Raw genomic sequence first — 21125 nt, 5'->3', positions numbered from 1 at the left:
ACATATGGGGACAGGAACAGGGTAACACTTCCTTAATTTAGTGGGAAAAAAAGAAGTGTTTACACGCAGCGTGTCACTACTGCAGAAAGTTAAAAAAAATAAAATAAAAAAAATAAGTGAAACCCATTTAATCATTTTCCTTCAACTTCACAATTATGTGCTACTTTGTGTAGATTTATCACAAAAAATCTTAAAATACATTTTAAGTTTTTGGATGCAACGATGGCAAATTGGGGAAAATTTCAAAGGGTGTGAATATTTTTTCAAGGTACTGTACCTGGATTTAAACCTTTCTGCCTCATTTGCTTCACAGACTTGAGGGAGAACTTTCTGGCTATCTTTATTGTTCTGTAATATCCATATTGAAACAGGCAGAGTGTACATCACTGTTCTGTTAAGGCTCATGACTGTTGCGCCATCAATTCAGGCACATTGCTGGAGTAGTCCAGAGCATCTCTAATCTGTGACTATCCGACTGAAGTTGCTCAAGGAAATTACAAGGCTTACTATGAGACTTTACCCCAGGGTTGTTTAATCTTGTTGCAGATAGGCTGGGTTGAGTATGATTATCTGAACTTTTCTTTCTTGCTATTTTTTTTGTCAAGAATTAATGTATTTCCACTTTTGCAGGCAATGTTAAATTCCCACTATTTTCTTATGCGTTTCAATTCACACATCATACCCTTTTTGTAAGAGGCATTATGGCTAACTGCAACGTTGGCAGAATGGCACGGGCAGGCATATTGGCGTACAGGTATGTCCAATCTTCAATGCTGCCCTACCATCGTGAGCACGCCGGCGGCGGTGCGCCCTCGTGCCAGTCGGGACCCCAGTGAGTCCGGTCGCGGGTCCTGCGGGCTCGATCGCTGTGGGCATACCCGCGATAGTCTCACGGGGCGGCTGAATGGAGGAAATGCTTTGTAAACAGCATTTCCCCATTCTGCCTAGCAACTAGTGACGCTGATCTCTGCTCCATGTGATTGGAGCAGAGATCAGTGTTCACTAAATGAAAGCCCAGTAACACACCCCTAGGAACACTTAACCCCTACACTGCCACCCACCGGGTAACCCCTTCACGGCCAGTGTCATTTACACAGGAATCACTGCATTTATATAGCAGTGATTACTGTATAAATGACAATGGCCCCAAAAATGTGTAAAAAATGTCCGATGTGTCCGCCGCAATGTCGCAGTCACAATAAAAAAAAAAAAAAAAAAAAAAAAAATGTATTAATAAAAATGCCAGAAAACTATCCCTATTTTGTAAACGCTATAACTTTTGCGCAAACCAATCAATCGCTTTTACCAAAAATATGTAGAAGAATACGTATCGGCCTAAACTGAGGGAAAAAAATGTTTTTTTTATATATTTTTGGGGGATATTTATTATAACAAAAAGTAAAAAATGTGTTTTTTCAAAATTGTCGCTCTATTATAGCGCAAAAACTAAAAACCGCAGGTGTGATCAAATACCACCAAAAGAAAGCTCTATTTGTGGGAAAAAAAGGACGCTAATTTTGTTTGGGAGCCAGGTCGCACGACCGCACAATTGTCTGTTAAATCGACGCAGTGTCGAATCGCAAAAAAGTGCTCTGGTCTTTGACCAGCAAAATGGTCCGGTCTGTAAGTGGTTAAGCAGGCCAAAGACGGTGCACATTTTTTTGGGATACAAAGCCATTAGTCCAGCAATATAACAAAAGGGCTACACAGATATGTACTTAAAAAAAACACACGCATATGGATGATAAGCTGAGATGCTTCAAGCAGGCCAGCAAAAAGTGGCTCCACTAACATGTGGAAACTTCTTTTGAGGGACTTTGTCAACTGATATCAGAATGGTGAAATTTATGACCAGAATAGGGTAGAGGGTGGGGCCTGTCAGGGATTCCAACTGCTAATCAGTAGGATCAAGGCATCCCAACATACATTCAGTATGCAAAAAAAATAAAATAAAAATGCAGCTTTCCTTCAGCACACCACAAAAGTGAATGAAATGCGAGTTGTGGTGCACTGCGTTGATCAAAAGTGGTGATGAAAAATCATGTTGACACTGGTTACGAATGGACAATTTAATATTTCAGAGAATGGATATACTAATTAGAGTGGATAAATGAAGAGAATCACATCCCAGAAATTGTATCATACAGAAACAAACTCAGTTGGGTTGTTCAAGGACATCACCACATCCATTTTTTATATATATATATATATATATATATATATATATATATATATATATATATATATATATATATATATATATATATATATAAGAAAAATAATTTTTTGGTTTGTTTTAAAATAACAAATATGCTATACTTACCTGCTCGGTGTAAAGGTTTTTTACAGAGCAGCCCCTATCCTGACATTTTCGGGTTCCACCTCTCCTCTGAGTGCCCCAATAGCAAGCCTCTTGCCATGGGGGCACTCGTGCATGCTTGCTCCTGAGCCCCGCTCTGTACACAAGACCCCCCGGCTCCCTCCTCATTGGCTAAGATTGACAGCCATGGGAGGTGCCTCTCTTGTGCACATATCGTTAATGTGCATTAATGTCACAAAATCATCATTGTTTGTACTCAATAAAACAGATTAAAATGTAATTTTAGTGCCAAATGTCGGCATTTGTCACATTACAAAGTTTCCTTCAGTAATGAAATCACTGAATGAAATGGTATTTTCTCCGAGTTCATTGACAGACACAGCGCTCCATTATTCAGAACCATAGGGTTATATTGCCCTCTATAGGAGTAGGACACTAGGCAGAAAAAAAGGACTAGGTGATATACACCCCCTCTATGCTAAAGACCTTCAGTTTAGTAATAAGCAGTGTCAGAAGCATCAAAACTCCTTAGAGTGGTCAGTGCTGTGTCTGTCAATGAACTCAGAGAAATGGAGTTTACAGTAAGTCATAATTCCCATAATCTCTTTCGTACATTGGCAAACACATTATTCAGAACCATAGGGACGTCCCAAAGCAATAGCAAACCTGAAGGGTGGGACAACGAAAAATTCCAAGGCTAACAAGAGCCAACCGGGTAACAGGAGCCCAACACAGAAAAACTGGAGTCCAACCCGAACAATACCCCTTCAAGAGGAAATAGACCCTTTAAACAGCAGTCTGCAACACCTTGTGGCCAAAAGAAGCATCCTCAGATGCCAGCACAGCCACGTTGTTGTAGAATTTTGTGAAAGTGTACACCGACAACCAAGTGGCCGCCTCGCAAGCCAGCGCAGCTGACACCCGATGACGGAAGGCAATAAATAATGTCCTTAATCAAAAGGCAGCAAAGGGAACCATGGACAAGGGAGAAAAACCACTTAATATTTGTGGATCACCAGGTAAGGCGTATGACGTCTAGGACTGTAGATTGCAACATCTACAGTCCTGACACTCTGCGAGCAGAGGTGATAGCAACCAAAAAAAAAAGCCACCTTCTGGGACAGAGCAAGCAGAAGAATCTCCCGAATATTTTCATAGGGAGGCTCCTGTAGAACCGAATGCACCAAGAGTAGATCCAACGATGGTGGAAGTGAACCCCTTAATTAAGAGTATGCATTAGGGAGTGCAAGACCAGGGGACATTGAAGAAAACCGCCAAGGTGGACACCTGGCCCTTGATGGAGGCCAAGATCTGCTCAACACGCCTCCGAGCCACCGAGAAAAACGAGGGTAAATGGCAAGCGCCTCACACCAGAATATGTATGCTATCCATGTCCGGTGGTAAATCTTCCCAGAGGAAGGCTTCCTAGATTTCAGCAGCGTCGTAACTTCAGCACCTGGCTCATAAAAGCCAGGCCTTCAAAAACCAGAAACTGAAGCAGAATGGAAGATTGGCCCTTGGCACAGTACAACCTCCCTGAGAGGCAGTTGCCAAGGAATGTCAGCAACCAAGTGCACCAGGTTGGCGTACCAAGATTGACGAGACCATCTGGACCCACTAGAATGACCGGAATTCCTTCGGCCTCGATCCTGCGCAAAAGCTGAGGCAGAATCGTGAGAGGAGGAGCGTAGATCTGACTATACCAGCCCCACCAGAGCCTCTGTAGTGTCCAGAGGAGCCCGTGACCTTGCCAGAAACCTCAGTACCTTTCTGCTAAGCCGGCATGCCAACAGATCTACCTCGGGAGTTCCCCATCGGAGACATATCTGATGAAACATGTCCTGGTGAAGGAACCACCCCTGTGGACCAACACTAGCTGACTGAGGAAACCGCCTACCATTTTTCCACTCCTCGAACGCATACGGAGGAGAGGGCCCATGTTCTGCCCACCGGAGGATGCTGGCTACTGTCAGGGCTGCCAACACACTCTTTATTCCGCCCTGGTGATTGACATAGACCAGTGCCGTGGGATTGTCCAACTGGATCTGTACCCCCGCCCGAAGTCGACCTTTATGATCCATACATAGTCTGGTCGCTCGAAGTCCCAGGATATCGATAGGCAGCCTGAATGGCTCCAGTGTCCAACGACCCTGAGCAGAACCCAGTCCCAGGACACCTCCCCACCCAGACAGACTGCCATTGGTGATGACTAGGGTTGCACCGATACCACTTTAAAACCGATTACAGTACCGATACTTTTCTTTACATACTCGCCGATACCGATAATTTCTTTTTAATGTGAAGTGACAGTTTTCAAAGCACAATACAGACTAACGATATCTTCTTTATAATGATGAAGAACTGTAACTAACTGGCACTGATGTGGAGGCCCTAATATGCAGCAGCGCTGATGAGCACTGATATGCGGCACTGATGGCTGGCACTTGTATGTGGCACCGACTGATGGGCACTAATAGGTCGCACTTATGGGTGGCAATGGTAGGCAGTGGCACTGAAAATAATGCAGCACTATAATAAAAAAAAGATTGAGATGTACACTGCAACGCCCATCTTGATACACCCTGCACTTGGCCTCAGTAAGCCTAGTCAGAATGCATAAGTGGACATCTTGTTACACCCAGCCCATATACTATTGACGCCTTGTGACTGCAGGTTCCTGGAGGCAGAGTGCAGGGAGTACCAAGATGGGCGTTGCCGTGTACAGCCTCTGACTGAGTCTCAGGCAGTCACTTCCATTAATGATTCTGACGGAACGGTTACCGATGGATGCGCAGCTGCACACTGCAACCCACAACACTGCCCACAGGCTTACCTTCCTCTGCTGCAAGGATCGTGCCTGGCTCTCACCATGCCTGGATCCGCGCTCCGCCTTTTCCCACCCACTCCGCCCGCTGACTCTCACCTCTGAGGACCCCTGTATGGTGATCTCCACATTCTCCCTTAATTCTGAGGCAGAAGCTGCCCTCAGGAGAAGATCGTCCAGGTGACCCACGATTGTGATCCCTCGTCTTAGCAACGCGAGAATTGGGGCTACAACCTTGGTGAAGACCCTTGGCGCCTTTGCTAGGCCAAAGGGGAGAGCTACAAATTGATAGCGCTCATCCCCAACCACAAATGGTAGAAACCTGATGCCTGACGCATATGGGGACATGCAAGTATGCGTCCTTGATGTCCAAAGACGCCAAGAAAGCCCCCTGATGGAGTGCAGCAACCACGGAACGAACAGATTCTATCCTGAACCTTTGCACCTTCATTAAGCAGTTGAGGGACTGGACAGACAGCTTCCTTCTTTGGGATCACAAACCGATCGGAGTAGATTTCCTGAAACCTTTCCGGCATCGGTACAGATACTATCACCCTGCACAGCAGCAGGTCCTGTACTGCCCCAAACAGGACCCCCCCCCCCCCCCCCCCGACGAGCCGTAAGAAGACGAATGTTGTAGGGAAAAATAAAAATCAGTATGGCGGACAAGAAACACTATCTTGTTTCCTGATGAAACCAGTTTGCAGACCCACTGATCGGAAAGGAGGGAGGTCCATGGTACTGCTAACTCCCAAAGTCGACCCCCCCACCCGAGAGTTGGGCGGGGGGAAACCTTCATGCTTCAACAGATTTGCTCACCAGGGACGCTTTTGTCCCTCAGTGGGCACCTTGTCAGACTGGGAACACTTACCTGCCAACCTGGGCAGATGAAAAATCTGATTCTGAGGGGAAAGGAGGGCATGGCTCTTTACCCTTTCTGGACTGTGGGAGCAAAGTACTCTTTCCCCCAGTAACATTCTTGATGTCATCCAGTCAGGCTTCAAATAGCCTCTCACCTTGGAAAGGCAAATCTGCCAGGTGACGCAGCACTACTGCTGATACCGAGGCTCTATAAAGCAGAGGGGCCGTATCCAGGGCCGCATCACAGAAATACTTAAGGCTCTGCACCAACTGGTCTGCCAGTTCCACACAGACCGGGCCCATTCAGTAAGCCTCTGTGACACCAGGGCTGTGGTTAACAAGGGCCGCAATGCTGACCCCACCACAACAAACAAGGACCGGGCAACCGTCTCTCCCCTTATGTCGGCAGGGTCCTTGAAAGAGGGGGACCCTTCCACCGGAATCATTGTCATCTTATTTAACCTGAATACAGGGGGGGGGGGGGGGGGTCAACAACCTCTCCTCAAAAGGGGTAACGCACTACCATCCGTCTCGGGACTGAAAAGGCCCGCTGCGGGCTTCCCCACGCCTTGTAAATAAACGTATCAAAATGAATTAAATATGGAAACACCTTAGCAGTGCGGGCCGGCTTGTGGGACCCAAAGGGTACCGACACCTCTGCAGATGCCCCCCACCATATACTATAGCTTTAAAGTATCCTGCACGGCTGTGATAAGTGCTCCTACTAGTGCTTTTTCCTGTGCTGACACGGAGTTACCCTCACTGTCCGAACGGTCCTGGTCTGCATCCTCTGAAACATCAGAACAGGGACCACATGCCACAGCAAGACTCGAGTCTGAATCAGAGCTCTCCCCAGAGGACCGGGGGGAGTTTTTTTTTTTTAACTCCCCCTTGCGCCCACACGCCACCTCTACCCTGGCAACAAAAGATTTCAGGATTGCCGATAGAGCGTCCATAGGCACCGCAGGTGCCGGGGAATCGGCTGCTATAACAGGGATGTTTGGGGAAGAAGCACCAGATTCTGATGCCATGCTGGCCCACCACAGCCTGTCACCCTTAGGGACCTAGGGCAAGTAACAAAAAATGTCCACCCTCCTAGCTGCCACAGACTGAGGGGCCCCCCGCAGGACTCACCATCCTGGCCCAGGTACTGCACTGTGCTGTCGCTGTCCGCTCTCCCCTCTGCCTGCCACGAGGTGTTGTGTGTCAGTTTCACGCTGTTCCAAGTTTAACCAGTATCCAGCGCTAGAGTATAACAGGTCTCAGGCTACTTAAATATGGCCGCTGGCCTCCTCAGCAAAAGCGCCCAAAACCACTGGGAGAATGACCGCTGGACTCAAAGCAAATGGCCACGGTTAAGCACATGGCTACAAGAAAATGCCCACTGCGGCCAGTCCTCACATGCAGCACACAGACACCCCAAAGACAGCACTAAAATAGGGAAAAGGCGATCGCACCACCAACCGCCCAGCGGAACTCCCTGCCAGGACTCAGAGACCCCCGGCCAAGTACGTGCACCGCACCCCTATGCCCAGTCACACAGCAGGCCCTTAGCATGGGGAGGCGGGAAAATGACAGTGAGAAAAGAAAGGGAGAGGCCCCCTAGTCGACCTCCCTGGGAATGCCCAGCTGCTCCCTCCTGCCCAAACAGGTGGAATTGTACTTAACCCTCCTGCCGGATGCATTCCACATACAGACCCATCACCCGAGCAGTACAGGGCGGCTGTCGGCCACGGCACACGGACAGCAGTAGCCCGGTCATGTGTGTGTGTGCCCCGGGGCATATAGCTCACCGGCCTCCCCTGGAGTAGACGGGGTATGCCGTGGCCGACCCAGGGCATAGCTAAGGTCTGCACACACTCGATGGTCAGGCTGGGAAGACTACCAGGATCTCTTCTACCGCTATTACTTAAGTTCAGGGAAAAATGTAAAACTTGGTGTAAACTACCGCTATCGGTAGTGGGAAGGGTGAACCTCATCAAAATGGTATGGGCTCCGCAGTTGCTCTACGTTTGTCATAACTCGCCGACCTGGATTCCGAAACGTTGGTTCGATAAAATTGACTCTCAGTTTAGGGAATTAATATGGTGTAGGAAGACGGCCAGGCTTAGTTTACTTACCATGCAATATAAAAAGGACGAAGGGGGGTTGGCACTACCACATGCTAGATTGTATTTTTTGGCTTCGCAGCTTCAACATTTGGGTGGTTGGGGATCGGATGATCCCCTGGACCCAATACGCAGGATACTTGCTGACACTGTCGCCCCGGACACAGCATTGTCCAGGTTGGAAGCAGGCTTCCCTCATATGGACAGGAGTTCCCCAACTATTATATTACTGAATACCCTGTGGTCCCATGTTAAACGACTGCTACGAATACGTGGCTTCCTTGGTCTCACCCCTATTTGGCGGAACGCTAACTATGGCAAGCTTTTTAAGCTCAAGGGATTTGGTAACTGGAGAAGGAGCGGCCTCCGGTACCTCTCGCAGTTGTATAGTGGCAGGGTGCTGAAGTCCTTCATGGAAATACAGGCTGAGTTTGGTATACCACGTAGGGACTTTTTTAAATACCTACAGTTACGACATGCGCTACAGGCGCAAGCCCGCAGTATGCAGCTTTGCCTAACGGACCATGCTGTAGTACGGGGGATATTCATGCAGACTGAACGAAAGGGTATGATATCTAGGGGGTATGACATGCTTCTTGACGCAGTGCAGGACCCGGCACATCTTCCAAGTCGGCAGAAGTGGGAGGCGGACCTGGGGCCTATGGACGCGGAGACCTGGAACCTTTGCTTGTCCTCCGCTCCGTTGGTGTCGGTATCGGCCTCCCATAAACTCTCCCATCTGTATCTACTGCATAGGGTGTATAGGACGCCAGTTAAACTGCACAGCTGGGGTGTTAGGGGGTCCCCCCTTTGCCCAAAATGTATGCGGGACCATGGGGATCTCATGCATATGTTCTGGAGGTGCCCGAAACTAAAAAGGTATTGGGATGAGATCCTTGACACTATCTCTTCTGTATTCTCTGTTGGTATTCCGCAGTGTCCGTTGGTCTGCCTGTTGGGGGCCCTAGACGAAGAATCGTTAACGCCTTCGGCTCATACTGCCATTATTCGGTTATTATACATAGCCAGGAAATTAATAGCGCGATTGTGGATAACACACAGGGTCCCCACCAGGCAGCAACGGACGGACCAAGTGAACCAGATGCTGATCAGGGAAAAAATAACATACCAACACAGAAACGCACCGCACAAATTTAATGCTATGTGGAAGGGATGGCTCGAGGTTCCGGGGCTAGCCCCCCACCAACTTATACAGGACAGACTTTTACAGGGCTGAATGTGGGTCCAGGGGCTTGTGCATTGAGGTACATAGACACTCTTGATCTTGTCATGGGGCTAATTCTATGTCTCTCCCTCACCCGGCATTTGTGGGGGGTGTGTGGAGAAACCAGCAGGGCTGGGTGGGGGGATGCTGGACGTTGTGCATAACGTTGTACTTATATAGTTGTCTCAAAATGCAATATGGTCTCAGAGAGAATGCCACTTTTGTTTCTATTCTTGGTTTATTTTTCTTATTTTTCAGTTTTAATGACAATGCCTATGTCTCAGCGGTCTACAAACCGGGTCAATTTGTACTTTGTATTCCCAGTATACCTTTAGACGTAAAAACCAATGCTGCTGTAAAACTATTTTCTATCTGTGTTTGGTTTGTACCATATATGTTTTGCAATAAAAACGTATTTGATTTAAAAAAAAAAAAAAAAAAAAAAAAAAAGAAGAAGACTACCAGGATCTATATTATCCAGCCCAGCTGTTGATTGTAGATCACAGGAATCAAAAAACAGCAGAAAAACAAAAAATTCCAAGGACCATTGGTCCCCACAGGGAGCCAGGTCCTTCTCCTAGACAAGGCAGAAACAAAAGAGCTGCTGGTAGCAGAGTGAGGCGTTATAGCCAGTAGGACCACCCCCTGGGTGGGACTGTACAGCTTTGCTGTATTTATGTGTTCTGCCTAGACCTCTCCTAAAGATGGCAATATAACTCTAAGGTCAAGATTAAAGGTGCTGTGTCTATCAATGAACAAAAGAGAAAAAGCATTTTTACCTTGGGTGCCTGCTCTGACCCACAATGTTTTTCCACTGTATGCGATTGCTATTCCTGGTTTATACAACATCACTAAAGCCTGCCCTAAACAAAAATAATTTAAAACAGAGGTTTCCCTCATTGACATGAGAGGTTTACCTTGTCTGTCAACCACAAAATTGTTATGAGGTTTGCAGTAAAAAACAAACATTTAACTGATCTGCTTTCATTTTTAGTTCTTGTAAAACATGTTTACATACATACAGTCACATCTTAGTACCTCTTTACTTGCATATTATTATTCATAACTACAGTCTGAAACTAGGGATTGTAGAACTAGTAGTCAGAATGTAGGGATGTTGGGATGCAGATATTGGGTAGGGTGGAGTATTGCCTATCTACATTGCTCAATTTAATGGGATTTGCACATGCTTGACCGTATGCCATGCCCTTTTTTCCTTTAGCATACGAAGGCTTACACAGGCATTGCCAGTGCAACCGATACCAAACCCCAGCTGCTTTCAGTTCAGTTCTTAAATCTATAAAAAAGGTCTTACCATTATAAGCTGCAACGCCAGCACCACGGCGAGCAACATTCATAGGCGCTACTAGGGTCCAAGTATCATTTTCAGGATTGTACCGCTCTACTAAATTTAAACAATTCCACGATTCTGCACCTCCAATGATGTACATACGATTGTCCAGCTCACAAACTGCAGATTGGTGCCTTCCTGTAGTATTTGGAATAGAGTACAAAAAAAATTTGCTCATTTTTTTTCTAATAAATATTACCACTTAGAATTATGAAACTGCTAAAGTTTACACATTCAACTATAGCCAATTAGCACCAGCACACTGTATAAAGGCTACATTAGTTACTGTAAAAAAAATATGGCTGATCTTATACACCATTGTTTCTAAAGAAAATGAACACAAAACTATTTACACACCGGAAAAAAGCTGACAGAAAAGGGTGGAGGGGGAACTATAAAATATTTAACACATACGTATGTTAAGTTGAGCGCAGCTTGTCCATGACCTTGACAAAGGTTCAAACACATCACAATTTTTAAGTCCTTTTTGGCCATAAGGATCTGACCCTCCAATAATATACAACTTTCCATTGAGGGCACAAACACCTAAAAATAAAAAATAAAAATCTGTAGTAGGAGAAAGATAATATTTTACAATACAAATAGGAAAATCAGTTTATATAATTAGGCATATTTTCCATAATGTGTTTTCCTACAGGATTAAAAAAAAAATTCTTAATTCAAATGCGGTTATGTCCAATGTAGAATCTTGGGGACAAATACTACCAGTAAAAACAGAAAGGACCCTACAACCTCTGGGCTTTAATGTAAAAGTAATCAGGCTAGCTGTAAAGCCACATAAATCGCTTCTACAACTTACTATAAATGTATAGACTGAAGCGCTGGATCCAAAAGGCACATACAAAACGTTTTATTGGGGGGGGGTATATGTTCACTCACATATCTGTAGTCTGAGATGGACCGGGATCATGAGAGGGGGGAAATAAAAGAAAAAAAGAAAAAAGACGAGTGCACAGCAGTGAGACTAACTGCTGTGGCGGGCATGGATGGCTTTTACGCTGGGAGAGACTGAGGCCAAGGATGCATAGTGCCAGCTGGGAACCTGTTGGAAGAAGCAATAGAACACAACCCTGGATGGAGTAGAAGGAAAGAACCTCAGTGTAAACACAGCAGTGTGCCCAGTGGGAAGGGAGACACTACACAAAAAAGCTGTTCCAAAATGTAAACTTAACAGTACAAGGTCAGGGAGTGGTTCAAACCCATTCTGGATAAAGGAAGCACTAGTTCCATGCAGAACTCTCGATGATTCAGTCATGCTTTGTATCAACCAATGTATCCTATCTGTACTGTGACATTTATTATTGTGCATAAACTGCTGTGAGTACTTTCATTAGGCGATAGAATAATCCCCACACTGGGAAAAGAGTTCTCCTCTATTTTTATACTTTATTGTTTTTGAATATATACCATCTGATATACTCCCATCTAAACAATTAGCTCTCTAGAGTTTACTTGTAAGGTCCCATTTTCTGGAAGCGCAGCACCACCATTTTTTCTTTTAGTCCATTCTGGATAAAGGAAGCACTAGTTCCATGCAGAACTCTCAATGATTCAGTCATGCTTTGTATCAACCAATGTATCCTATCTGTACTGTGACATTTATTATTGTGCATAAACTGCTGTGAGTACTTTCATTAGGCGATAGAATAATCCCCACACTGGGAAAAGAGTTCTCCTCTATTTTTATACTTTATTGTTTTTGAATATATACCATCTGATATACTCCCATCTAAACAATTAGCTCTCTAGAGTTTACTTGTAAGGTCCCATTTTCTGGAAGCGCAGCACCACCATTTTTTCTTTTAGTCCATTCTGGATAAAGGAAGCACTAGTTCCATGCAGAACTCTCGATGATTCAATCATGCTTTGTATCAACCAATGTATCCTTTTCTTGTGCAATGGTAGACCTTTTTGCATGTATATTTCCTAGCTTTATGCAGTATAGAAATAAATGAGTCCAGGAGCCCACTGTTTCTCAGGACCCAGACAACAGCCAAGGTATCAAAGCTAAAAGAAAAACATGAGGGTAGATGCGTCAATAAGACAGCAGAACCAGACGATCTTAACATCTCACTGAGAGTCTGTTTGGGGCCTGACTACCTGTGTACCATGCCCTCCTGGGCTAATTCGATACAATGATAGTTACTGGGATACCTTCCATCTCTATCCTGCAAAACAGGGAGGGGTGGGATAGGCATAAATCAAACTGAACTAATCCCACTAAGTTACCAGGACCTCCACCATGAAGGGCAAGATTCACTGACTCTGGGCACTAATCTGTCCATGTCTGCGCCCCCCCCTCCAACTATGACAAAAAGCCCTGAATGGAGAGCCCATTCCTCTGGATCCAGGCACTGACAGCTAAGGAAACTTGCTCACCAATTTTCCATGCCTGGAATGAGCACCAGGGATAGAGCCGGAATGCAACATTCTGCCCAAGATGGGATCAGATCAGGCAGGACAGCGAATTGCCCTCAAGCTCCAGATTGATGACGGAGGGCTTACTTTCCTTTGACAACCATGTCCTCTAAACCAATAGGGATTGCAGGCTTCTACACAGCTTGAAAGGCTTGTGCCCATAGTCAGAACATTCCAGACCACTGGGTGAAAGTATTTTCTGGACCTCAACGCAGAGTTGACCTAAGTTTGTTTGTCAGATGCAAGAGAAAATCCAGGGACTGAAACTTTGTCCTACGCTTCCAGGATATTGAGTTGCAGCTGTCTGGAGTGAGACCAGGTATATGGAACGACCTCAAAAGAAAGCCAACTGTAGGCCCAGAATATAGAGCTGCTCCGTGGACCGCAGGTTCTCCAGTTGCAATCAGACACGTTTTCATGGGGAAAGGAAAACTTGTATGTATTCAGGACAAAGGACCTAATACTCCAGGTAATGGGAGGGGGACCTAGCACTGACTTCTGAAGATCCATCTAAGGATCTGTAGAGTTTGCATCATCCGTTCATTGCAGACAAGGTCTCCTCTTTCTTCTCTTGAAGTAGAACATCCAAATAGCCCACCAATGGGGGTCCTATGGGCTTGGTGGAGTATCAGGATAGGGAACAAGCATCTTGTGGTCCATACAGAAGAGCCACAAATTGTTAGAGGAATTTTGACTTGCCTGTAAAATATCTAGCTTGGAGTACAGGACAGACTTGACTAAATCATAGAGCATCCACAGGCAGTGGTTTCAGCAGGGAGCATCGATAATTAAAAAAAAAAAAAATGATTAGATAGACACCTGAACGACCACAACATACAGGGATATACAATGTAATACTGGCAAAAAAAGCACACACACAGGTTGAACTTTTTTCAACCTCACCTACTATGTAATTATGTAATGTTGCTGGACAGAGTGAACCTTTTTACAATGATTTATCTACTCTAATGCCCCGGTATATATAACCAAGAAAAGATTCGCCTATATTAATTCTCTGATTAACTCTTTTCTATGGGGCTCTAAAAAGTGTTGAGGATTGCATTGGATATTTTACAACTACCTTTTGGTAAGGGTGGTTTAGCATTGCCAGACCTCTGTATGCATTAGTCTCGTAACTGACGTATACCCATTGGCGGATGTTTCCACAGCTGTATAACAGCAGTCACTGTGGAGGCAGCGGTGACTTCCTCATATGAGGCCCTACTTAACGGAGGTACCTACATCAGGAGGCACTAACATACTTCAGACAGCTAAACGAATTTTAGAGATATGTTTTAAACATATATCTGACACACCCTTGCAGTTGACTCCTAATGCCCCACTTTGGTTTAACCCACATCTGAAGAAATTTCTTAAATTGGAAGATGGCTACAAATGGGCTCAGTATGGGATTAAATATCTCCAGCAGATACATGATATCGGTAGATTAAAATGGTTTACACAAATCACAAACAGAGCTGGGGATACCTACTACTTTAACTGTTTGACGACCAGCCGCTGTCATACAGCAGCAGGTCTACACATTCCCGCAAACAGTCGTAGCTGTACGCCGGCCCTTTAAGCGGGGATAGCAGGCATGCGCTGCACTGCGGGGGGGGGCGGCGATGTGTGTGGCCGGCGGTCAAGATGACTGCTGGGCGGGCACGAGAGCCAGATCGTGTGTCCCTACTTGCTAGGAACAACGATCTGTCATCTCCTCTAGTCAGTCCCACCCCCCCTACAGTTAGAACACACAAGAGGGAACGCAGTTAACCCCCCTGATCACCCCCTAGTAACCCCTTTCCTGCCAGCGATATTTACACAATAAGTGAATTTTTATAGCACCAATTGCTATATAGAGGTCAATGGTCCCAAAAATGTGTAAAGTGTCCAATTTGTCCACCATAATGTCACATTCCCCATAAAAATCACAATTAGCAGTAAAAAAAAAAAAAAAAAATGCCATAAATCTTTCCCCTATTTTGTAGACCAGGGCTTGACAAATTTGCTTGGAATCTAGGAGCCAGCTAAAAAAGTTAGGAGCCAGGTCGGTAACGGCAATCCAGACCTGTCCCTGGCCTGACATGGAGACGAGTGAGGGGAGGATAGCGCGGCCCCCCCACCTGTCTCCATGTCATTGCCCATAGCTCTTAGAGGGACATTTTTTATTTATTTATTTTTTTTTTCAAATGACAATTTTTTTATTTTTATTTTTTTTTTTTATTGCATTTTAGTGTAAATTTGAGATCTGAGGTCTCTCTGACCCCAGATCTCATATATTTAAGAGGACCTGTCCTGTTTTTTTCAATTACAAGGGATTTTTACATTCCTTGTAATAGGAATAAAAGTGACAATTTTTTTTTTTTAAAAGCACCGTGAAAAAATAAAAAGTTAAAATAAGAAAAAAAAAAAACGTTTTAAATGCGCCCTGTCCTGCCAAGCTTGCGTGCAGAAGCGAACGCATACGTGAGTAGCGCCCGCATAGGAAAGCGGTGTTCAAACCACACATGAGGTATCGCTGCGTTCGGTAGAGCGAGAGCAATAATTCTAGCCCTAGACCTCCTCTGTAACCCAAAACGTGCAACCTGTAGAATTTTTTAAACGTCGCCTATGGAGATTTTAAAGGCTAAAAGTTTGTCGCCATTCCATGAGCGGACGCAATTTTGAAGCGTGACATGTTGGGTATCAATTTATTCGGTGTAACATTATTTTTCACAATATAAAAAAATTGGGCCAACTTTACTGTTATATTTAATTAAAAAAAATAAGACTTTTTCCCCGAAAATGCGCTTGTAAGTCCGCTGCACAAATACGGTGTGACAGACAGTATTGCAACGACCACCATTTTATTCTCTAGGTTGTTAGAACTCCTAAACACACACACACACACACACATATACATATACATATACATATACATATATATATATATATACACATATATATATATATATATATATATATATATATATATATATATATATATATATACACACATACACACACACACACACATTTTTTTTTTTTTTATTCTAAGTAAAGGTGAGATGGGTGGGCAGTGAAAGCTTCATTAGCATCGCTGGCTGTCATACCAACAGCCACCACTAGATGGCGCCAGATTACAGAACTAAACATAGGACCACAGAAGGCCTCAAAGCCGCGGCCTCAATTACCGGCCGGCGGCGGCGCGGCCCGACACGATCACGCCAGGGGGGGGTGGAAGGAGACAGGATACCCCCGCTGTGCTGCCCCAGGCGCCAGATCACAAATTCTAGTCGCCAATGCGATCTGGCGCCTGGGGTTTGTCGAGCCCTGTTGTAGACGCTATAATTTTTGCGCAAACCGATAAATATGTGCTTATTACGATTTTTATTACTGATGGACAAAAAAATAAATAAATTTAAGAACCCTTTTACAATTGTGTGTATGTGTTTTTTATGTCCGTAAGTTAATTGCTATACATTGGATACAGACGTATTTCCTTACATTATCGACCTGGAAATCCTTGGTCAACGCTAATGTTGCCTTATACAGAATGATTTAGGATGCAAGGGGGTGTCCAAAAAAAATATTTTTTTTTAGCAGAATTTGGGCCAGATCGGTAGAATCCATGGAAATAGTGGCAGACAGCCCTTAACCAGGGGAAGACAATAGTTTCTGGGATGCCGTATGCTTCCACTCAACTTGAACTGGAAACTCAGATAAAATCAACACTTTGTGCATATGGTAAATAAAAAAAAAAAAAAAAAAGAAGAGAAATCTTCATTCAGCAGTGGGTGGGGTTACACTGTGTGAGAGCTGATTGCAGGAAGGGCACACACACAACCCCCCTATACATAGGCAGAGGAACGAAGGAACATGCAGAGCTGTAGTCTGAATAGACCAGATCTCTGCTAATCAACCTCTAAGCTCCCTTTCTGACACAAATTTTCAGCTGTCATCTCCTGTGCTGGAGAGCTTGTCAGAAGTGACTCATGCCAATAACAAAGGAACGGAGCACCAGAGACAAACAGCACTCACGTTGGAGAGAGATAAACACTACATATATGTGTGTCAGATTTCACAACTGGGGTTTACAACCACTTTAAGCACTTCCGCCCCGGGAAAGTTTAACCACTCTTCCTGATCAGGCCATTTTTTGTGACACGGCACTTAACTGAAAATTGCGCAGTCAAGTGACAAAACTAAAATTGAATTCCTTGATTTCCCACAAATTGAGCTTTCTTTTGGTGGTATTTGATTACCTTTGCGGTTTTAAATTTTTGTGCTATAAACAAAAAAACGACAATTTTGAAAAAAAAACACCCCACAATATTTAACTTTTTGCTAGAATAAATATCCCCCAAAAAATATATGTATTCTTTCTTTTTTTGCAAAAATAAATGCAATAAGTGTTTATTGATTGGTTTATGCAAGTCATAGCGTCTACAAAATAGGAAATATTTATTTATGGCATTTTTATTATTTTTTTTACTTACCAGTAATGCCGGTGATCAGAAATTTTAGCGGGACTGCGACATTTACTGATTACTGGATAAAGGTCACTTGCCGCGAAGGGGTTAACACTAGGGGACGATCAAGGGGTTAAGTGTTCCCAAGGGAGTAGAGCGAGATCACTGTTCCCTTTTACTAGGAACAGCAGATATCTCTCTCCTTCCCTGACAAAACGGGGGTCTCTTTACATTGACAGATCCTCGTTCTGGCTCTGAGCAATCATGGGTTGCTGGCAGCCATCGCGGCCACACACAGCAGCTTCGGCGCTGCGAGTGCCCCCTATAGCTCTTAAAGTGGCCGACTTACACCTACAGCGGTTTGCGCAGCTGTGCCAACCTGTAGCAGTATAATGACGGCGGCTGGTCGGCAAGCAGTTAAGGGTTTAGAGCCTGCAGATTTGTGCAGCACAAAATCACAAAAAAATAAAAATAAAAAATTCATACCTGCATTACAGCGGTTTGTTCTCAGCTCCGGAACAGGTGTCCATACACTTGCTTTAGGGTCATATTTCTCTCCACAGCTTAGATCATCAGATTGACCATTTGATCCACCGACAACATAGAGTTCATCCTAAAAAGTATGGAAAGCACATTTTACACATCACTTATGGAACAAAGTCATAAAATTTATATTATAACCTTAATACCATAGACAGTTCTTTTATTAAGATTTAGCTGCTTGCAGAGACATAGAAAGAAGAAGGGGAATTCATACAGCCTAAACTCATTTACTTGTCTGTAGGGTTGTCCCTATAACACTTTTTTTTTTAGGACCGAGTACAAGTACCAATACTTTTTTCGTTATCGTACATTACAGGACACAGCAGGTTATTAATAACTACTTAGGTTACACACCACCTATAGGTGAATGAACACTGGTAGATCAATCAAACAGGAAGTCCTCCCCTATATAACCCCTCCTACACAGGAAGCACATCAGTTTTTTCGCCAGTGTCTGTAAGGTTTGCTGTTCTGAAACAGCATAGAGGCTGCATTGAATGCATATGTGCTTGGCTAAATCCTGCAGGACTAGTATGAGGCCAACGGAAGTTAAGCAGGTGCATGCTTGCAAACGCAAGGTTGCTACAAGAAGCAGGGTTGCATAAAGATACATGTTTATACACATTTGCATAAAGATACAGGTCTGCATAAAGATACAGGTTTATACATGTCTGCATAGATGCATGCTGCATAATGTTGAATAAACATGTTTCATTAACGCATGCTTGCTTATTGCATGTTTCCATGGGCACGTATTGTATAAATGCGCGTTCACAGGCACACGCGCTTTCATGTTTTGACTAAACGCATAGTTGCATAACCACATGCTTCCGTAGATGCATGTTGCTTGCTGGTATGTTTTAATTCGTACATAAACATATATATATATATATACACATACATACATACATACACACACACATTATATATATATATATATATATATATATATATATATATTTATTTATATTTACATTAAACTGCATGCATATGTGCTTATTTACATTAAGCTGTATACAAATGTACTTGTTTTCTTGGGACTACATACAGTTGTGCTCATAAGTTTGCATACCCTGGCAGAATTGATGATTTCTTGCCCATTTTTCAGAGAACATGAATGAGAACACAAACTTTTCTTTCACTCGTGGTTAGTGTTTGGCTCAAGCCATTTATCAACTGCGTTTACTCTTTGTAAATCATAATCACCACAAATTACCCAATATGACCCTGATCAAAAGTTGACATACCCCAGTTCCTAATACCGTGTATTGCCCCCTTTAAAATCAATAGCTTGAAGTCTTCTGTGGTATTTGTGGATGAGGCTCTTTATCGTCTCAGATGGTAAAGCTGCCCATTCCAGTTCCTGTAAATTCTTGGGCTGTCTTGCATGAAGTACACGTTTGAGACACTGGTAAAATCTCAATGATATTGAGGTCAGGAGACTGAGATGGCCACTCCAGAGCCTTCACTTTATTCTGCTGTAGCCAATGATAGGTCAACTTGGCCTTTTTTTTGGATCATTGTCATGTTGGAATGTCCAAGTTTATCCCACGTGCAGCTTCCTGGCTGATGAGTGCAAATGTTCCTCCAGTATTTTTTGATAACATACTGCATCTTGCCATAAATTTTGACCAAATTTCCTGTGCCTTTGTAGCTCACACATCCACAAAACATCAGTGATTCACCTGTGTTCTATAGTAGCAATAGTGTACCTTTCATCATAAGCCTTGTTGACTCCTCTCCAATTAAGAGTTTATGGTTGTGGCCAAAAAAAAAGCTCAATTTTAGTCGAAACATTCCTAACAACTTTGTGCCTGAAGGTTATAGGCTTTTGTCTGTGCTGTTTGGCATATTGTAAGTGGGATACTTTGTGGCATTTGCGTAGTAATGGCTTTTTTCTGGCAACTTCATAGTTTCATAGTTAGTAAGGTTGAATAAAGACACCAGTCCATCCAGTTCAACCTGAGTGAGTGTCTAGAATTGCCCCTATCCCTGTACATTGCACACTTACATTGGTGCCTACCCTCAAGGAGCCCACAATCCAAGGTCCCCATTCATATACTAGGGCCAATTTTGGACAGAAGCCAATTAACCTACCTGCATGTCTTTGGAGTGTGGGAGGAAACCGGAGTACCCAGAGGAAACCCACGCAGGCACAGGGCGAACATGCAGACTCCCGGCAGGTAGCGTCGTGGTTGGGATTTGAACCAGCAACCCGTTTTACTGCTAGGTGAGAGTGCTAACCACTACACCACTGTGCCACCCAACTTGACCATGCAGCCCATCTTTCTTCAAGTGTCTCCTTAATGTGCATCTTGAAACAGCCACACCACACGTTTTCAGAGTCCTGTATTTCACCTGAAGTTTATTTGTGGGTTTTCCTTTGCATCCTGAACAAAATTTTCCTGGCAGTTGTGGCTGAAATTTTAGTTGGTCTACCTGACCGTGGTTTGATTTCAACAGAATCGCTCATTTTCCACTTCTTGAGTTTGAACACTGCTGATTGGCATTCTCAATTCCTTGGACATCTTTTTATATCCCATTCCTGTTTTATACAGGTCAACTACCTTTTCCCGCAGATCCTTTGACAATTATTTTGCTTTCCCCATGACTCAGAATCCAGAGACGTCAGTGCAGCACTAGATCAAAGATGCAAGGGTCTGTCAGAAGTCCAGAAACTCATTGACCTTTTATATACACACACGCTAATTAAAAGCAAACATATCACAGGTGAGGATGGTTACCTTTAACCACTTAAGGACCAAGCCTCTGAGATTTTTGTTTACAGGTTAAAATCAGGGTTTTTTTGCTAGAAAATTACTTCGAACCCCCAAACATGTATATATTTTTTTCTAACACCCTAGAGAATAAAATGGTGGTCGTTGCAATACTTTATCACACCGTATTTGCACAGCGGTCTTACAAGCGCACTTTTTTTTCAAAAAAATACACTTTAAATAAAAAAAATGTAAATAAAACCGTAAAGTTAGCCCAATTTTAATT

General features: G+C 43.9%; 1 protein-coding gene across 1 annotated transcript in view; it reads right to left on the bottom strand.

Moving 5' to 3' along the window:
* IVNS1ABP (influenza virus NS1A binding protein) overlaps positions 1 to 21125 on the bottom strand; it is a 166454-nt gene that overhangs the window by 4379 nt on the left and 140950 nt on the right. Inside the window, exons 12-14 of the mRNA XM_077452669.1 lie at positions 18066 to 18192; positions 11104 to 11235; positions 10654 to 10827 (exon numbers count right to left, since the gene is read on the bottom strand). Of these exons, the coding sequence (XP_077308795.1) occupies positions 10654 to 10827; positions 11104 to 11235; positions 18066 to 18192 (433 nt within the window). The remainder of the gene's footprint in view (positions 1 to 10653; positions 10828 to 11103; positions 11236 to 18065; positions 18193 to 21125) is intronic.

This window comes from Lithobates pipiens, unplaced genomic scaffold, assembly GCF_037356315.1.
Source record: "Lithobates pipiens isolate NorthernLeopardFrog02 unplaced genomic scaffold, aLitPip1_a1.2 Scaffold_23, whole genome shotgun sequence".
In the NCBI taxonomy this organism is placed as follows: domain Eukaryota; kingdom Metazoa; phylum Chordata; class Amphibia; order Anura; family Ranidae; genus Lithobates; species Lithobates pipiens.
Note: the sequence above shows the minus strand (reverse complement) of the source record. Positions and strands in the feature narration are given on the sequence as shown.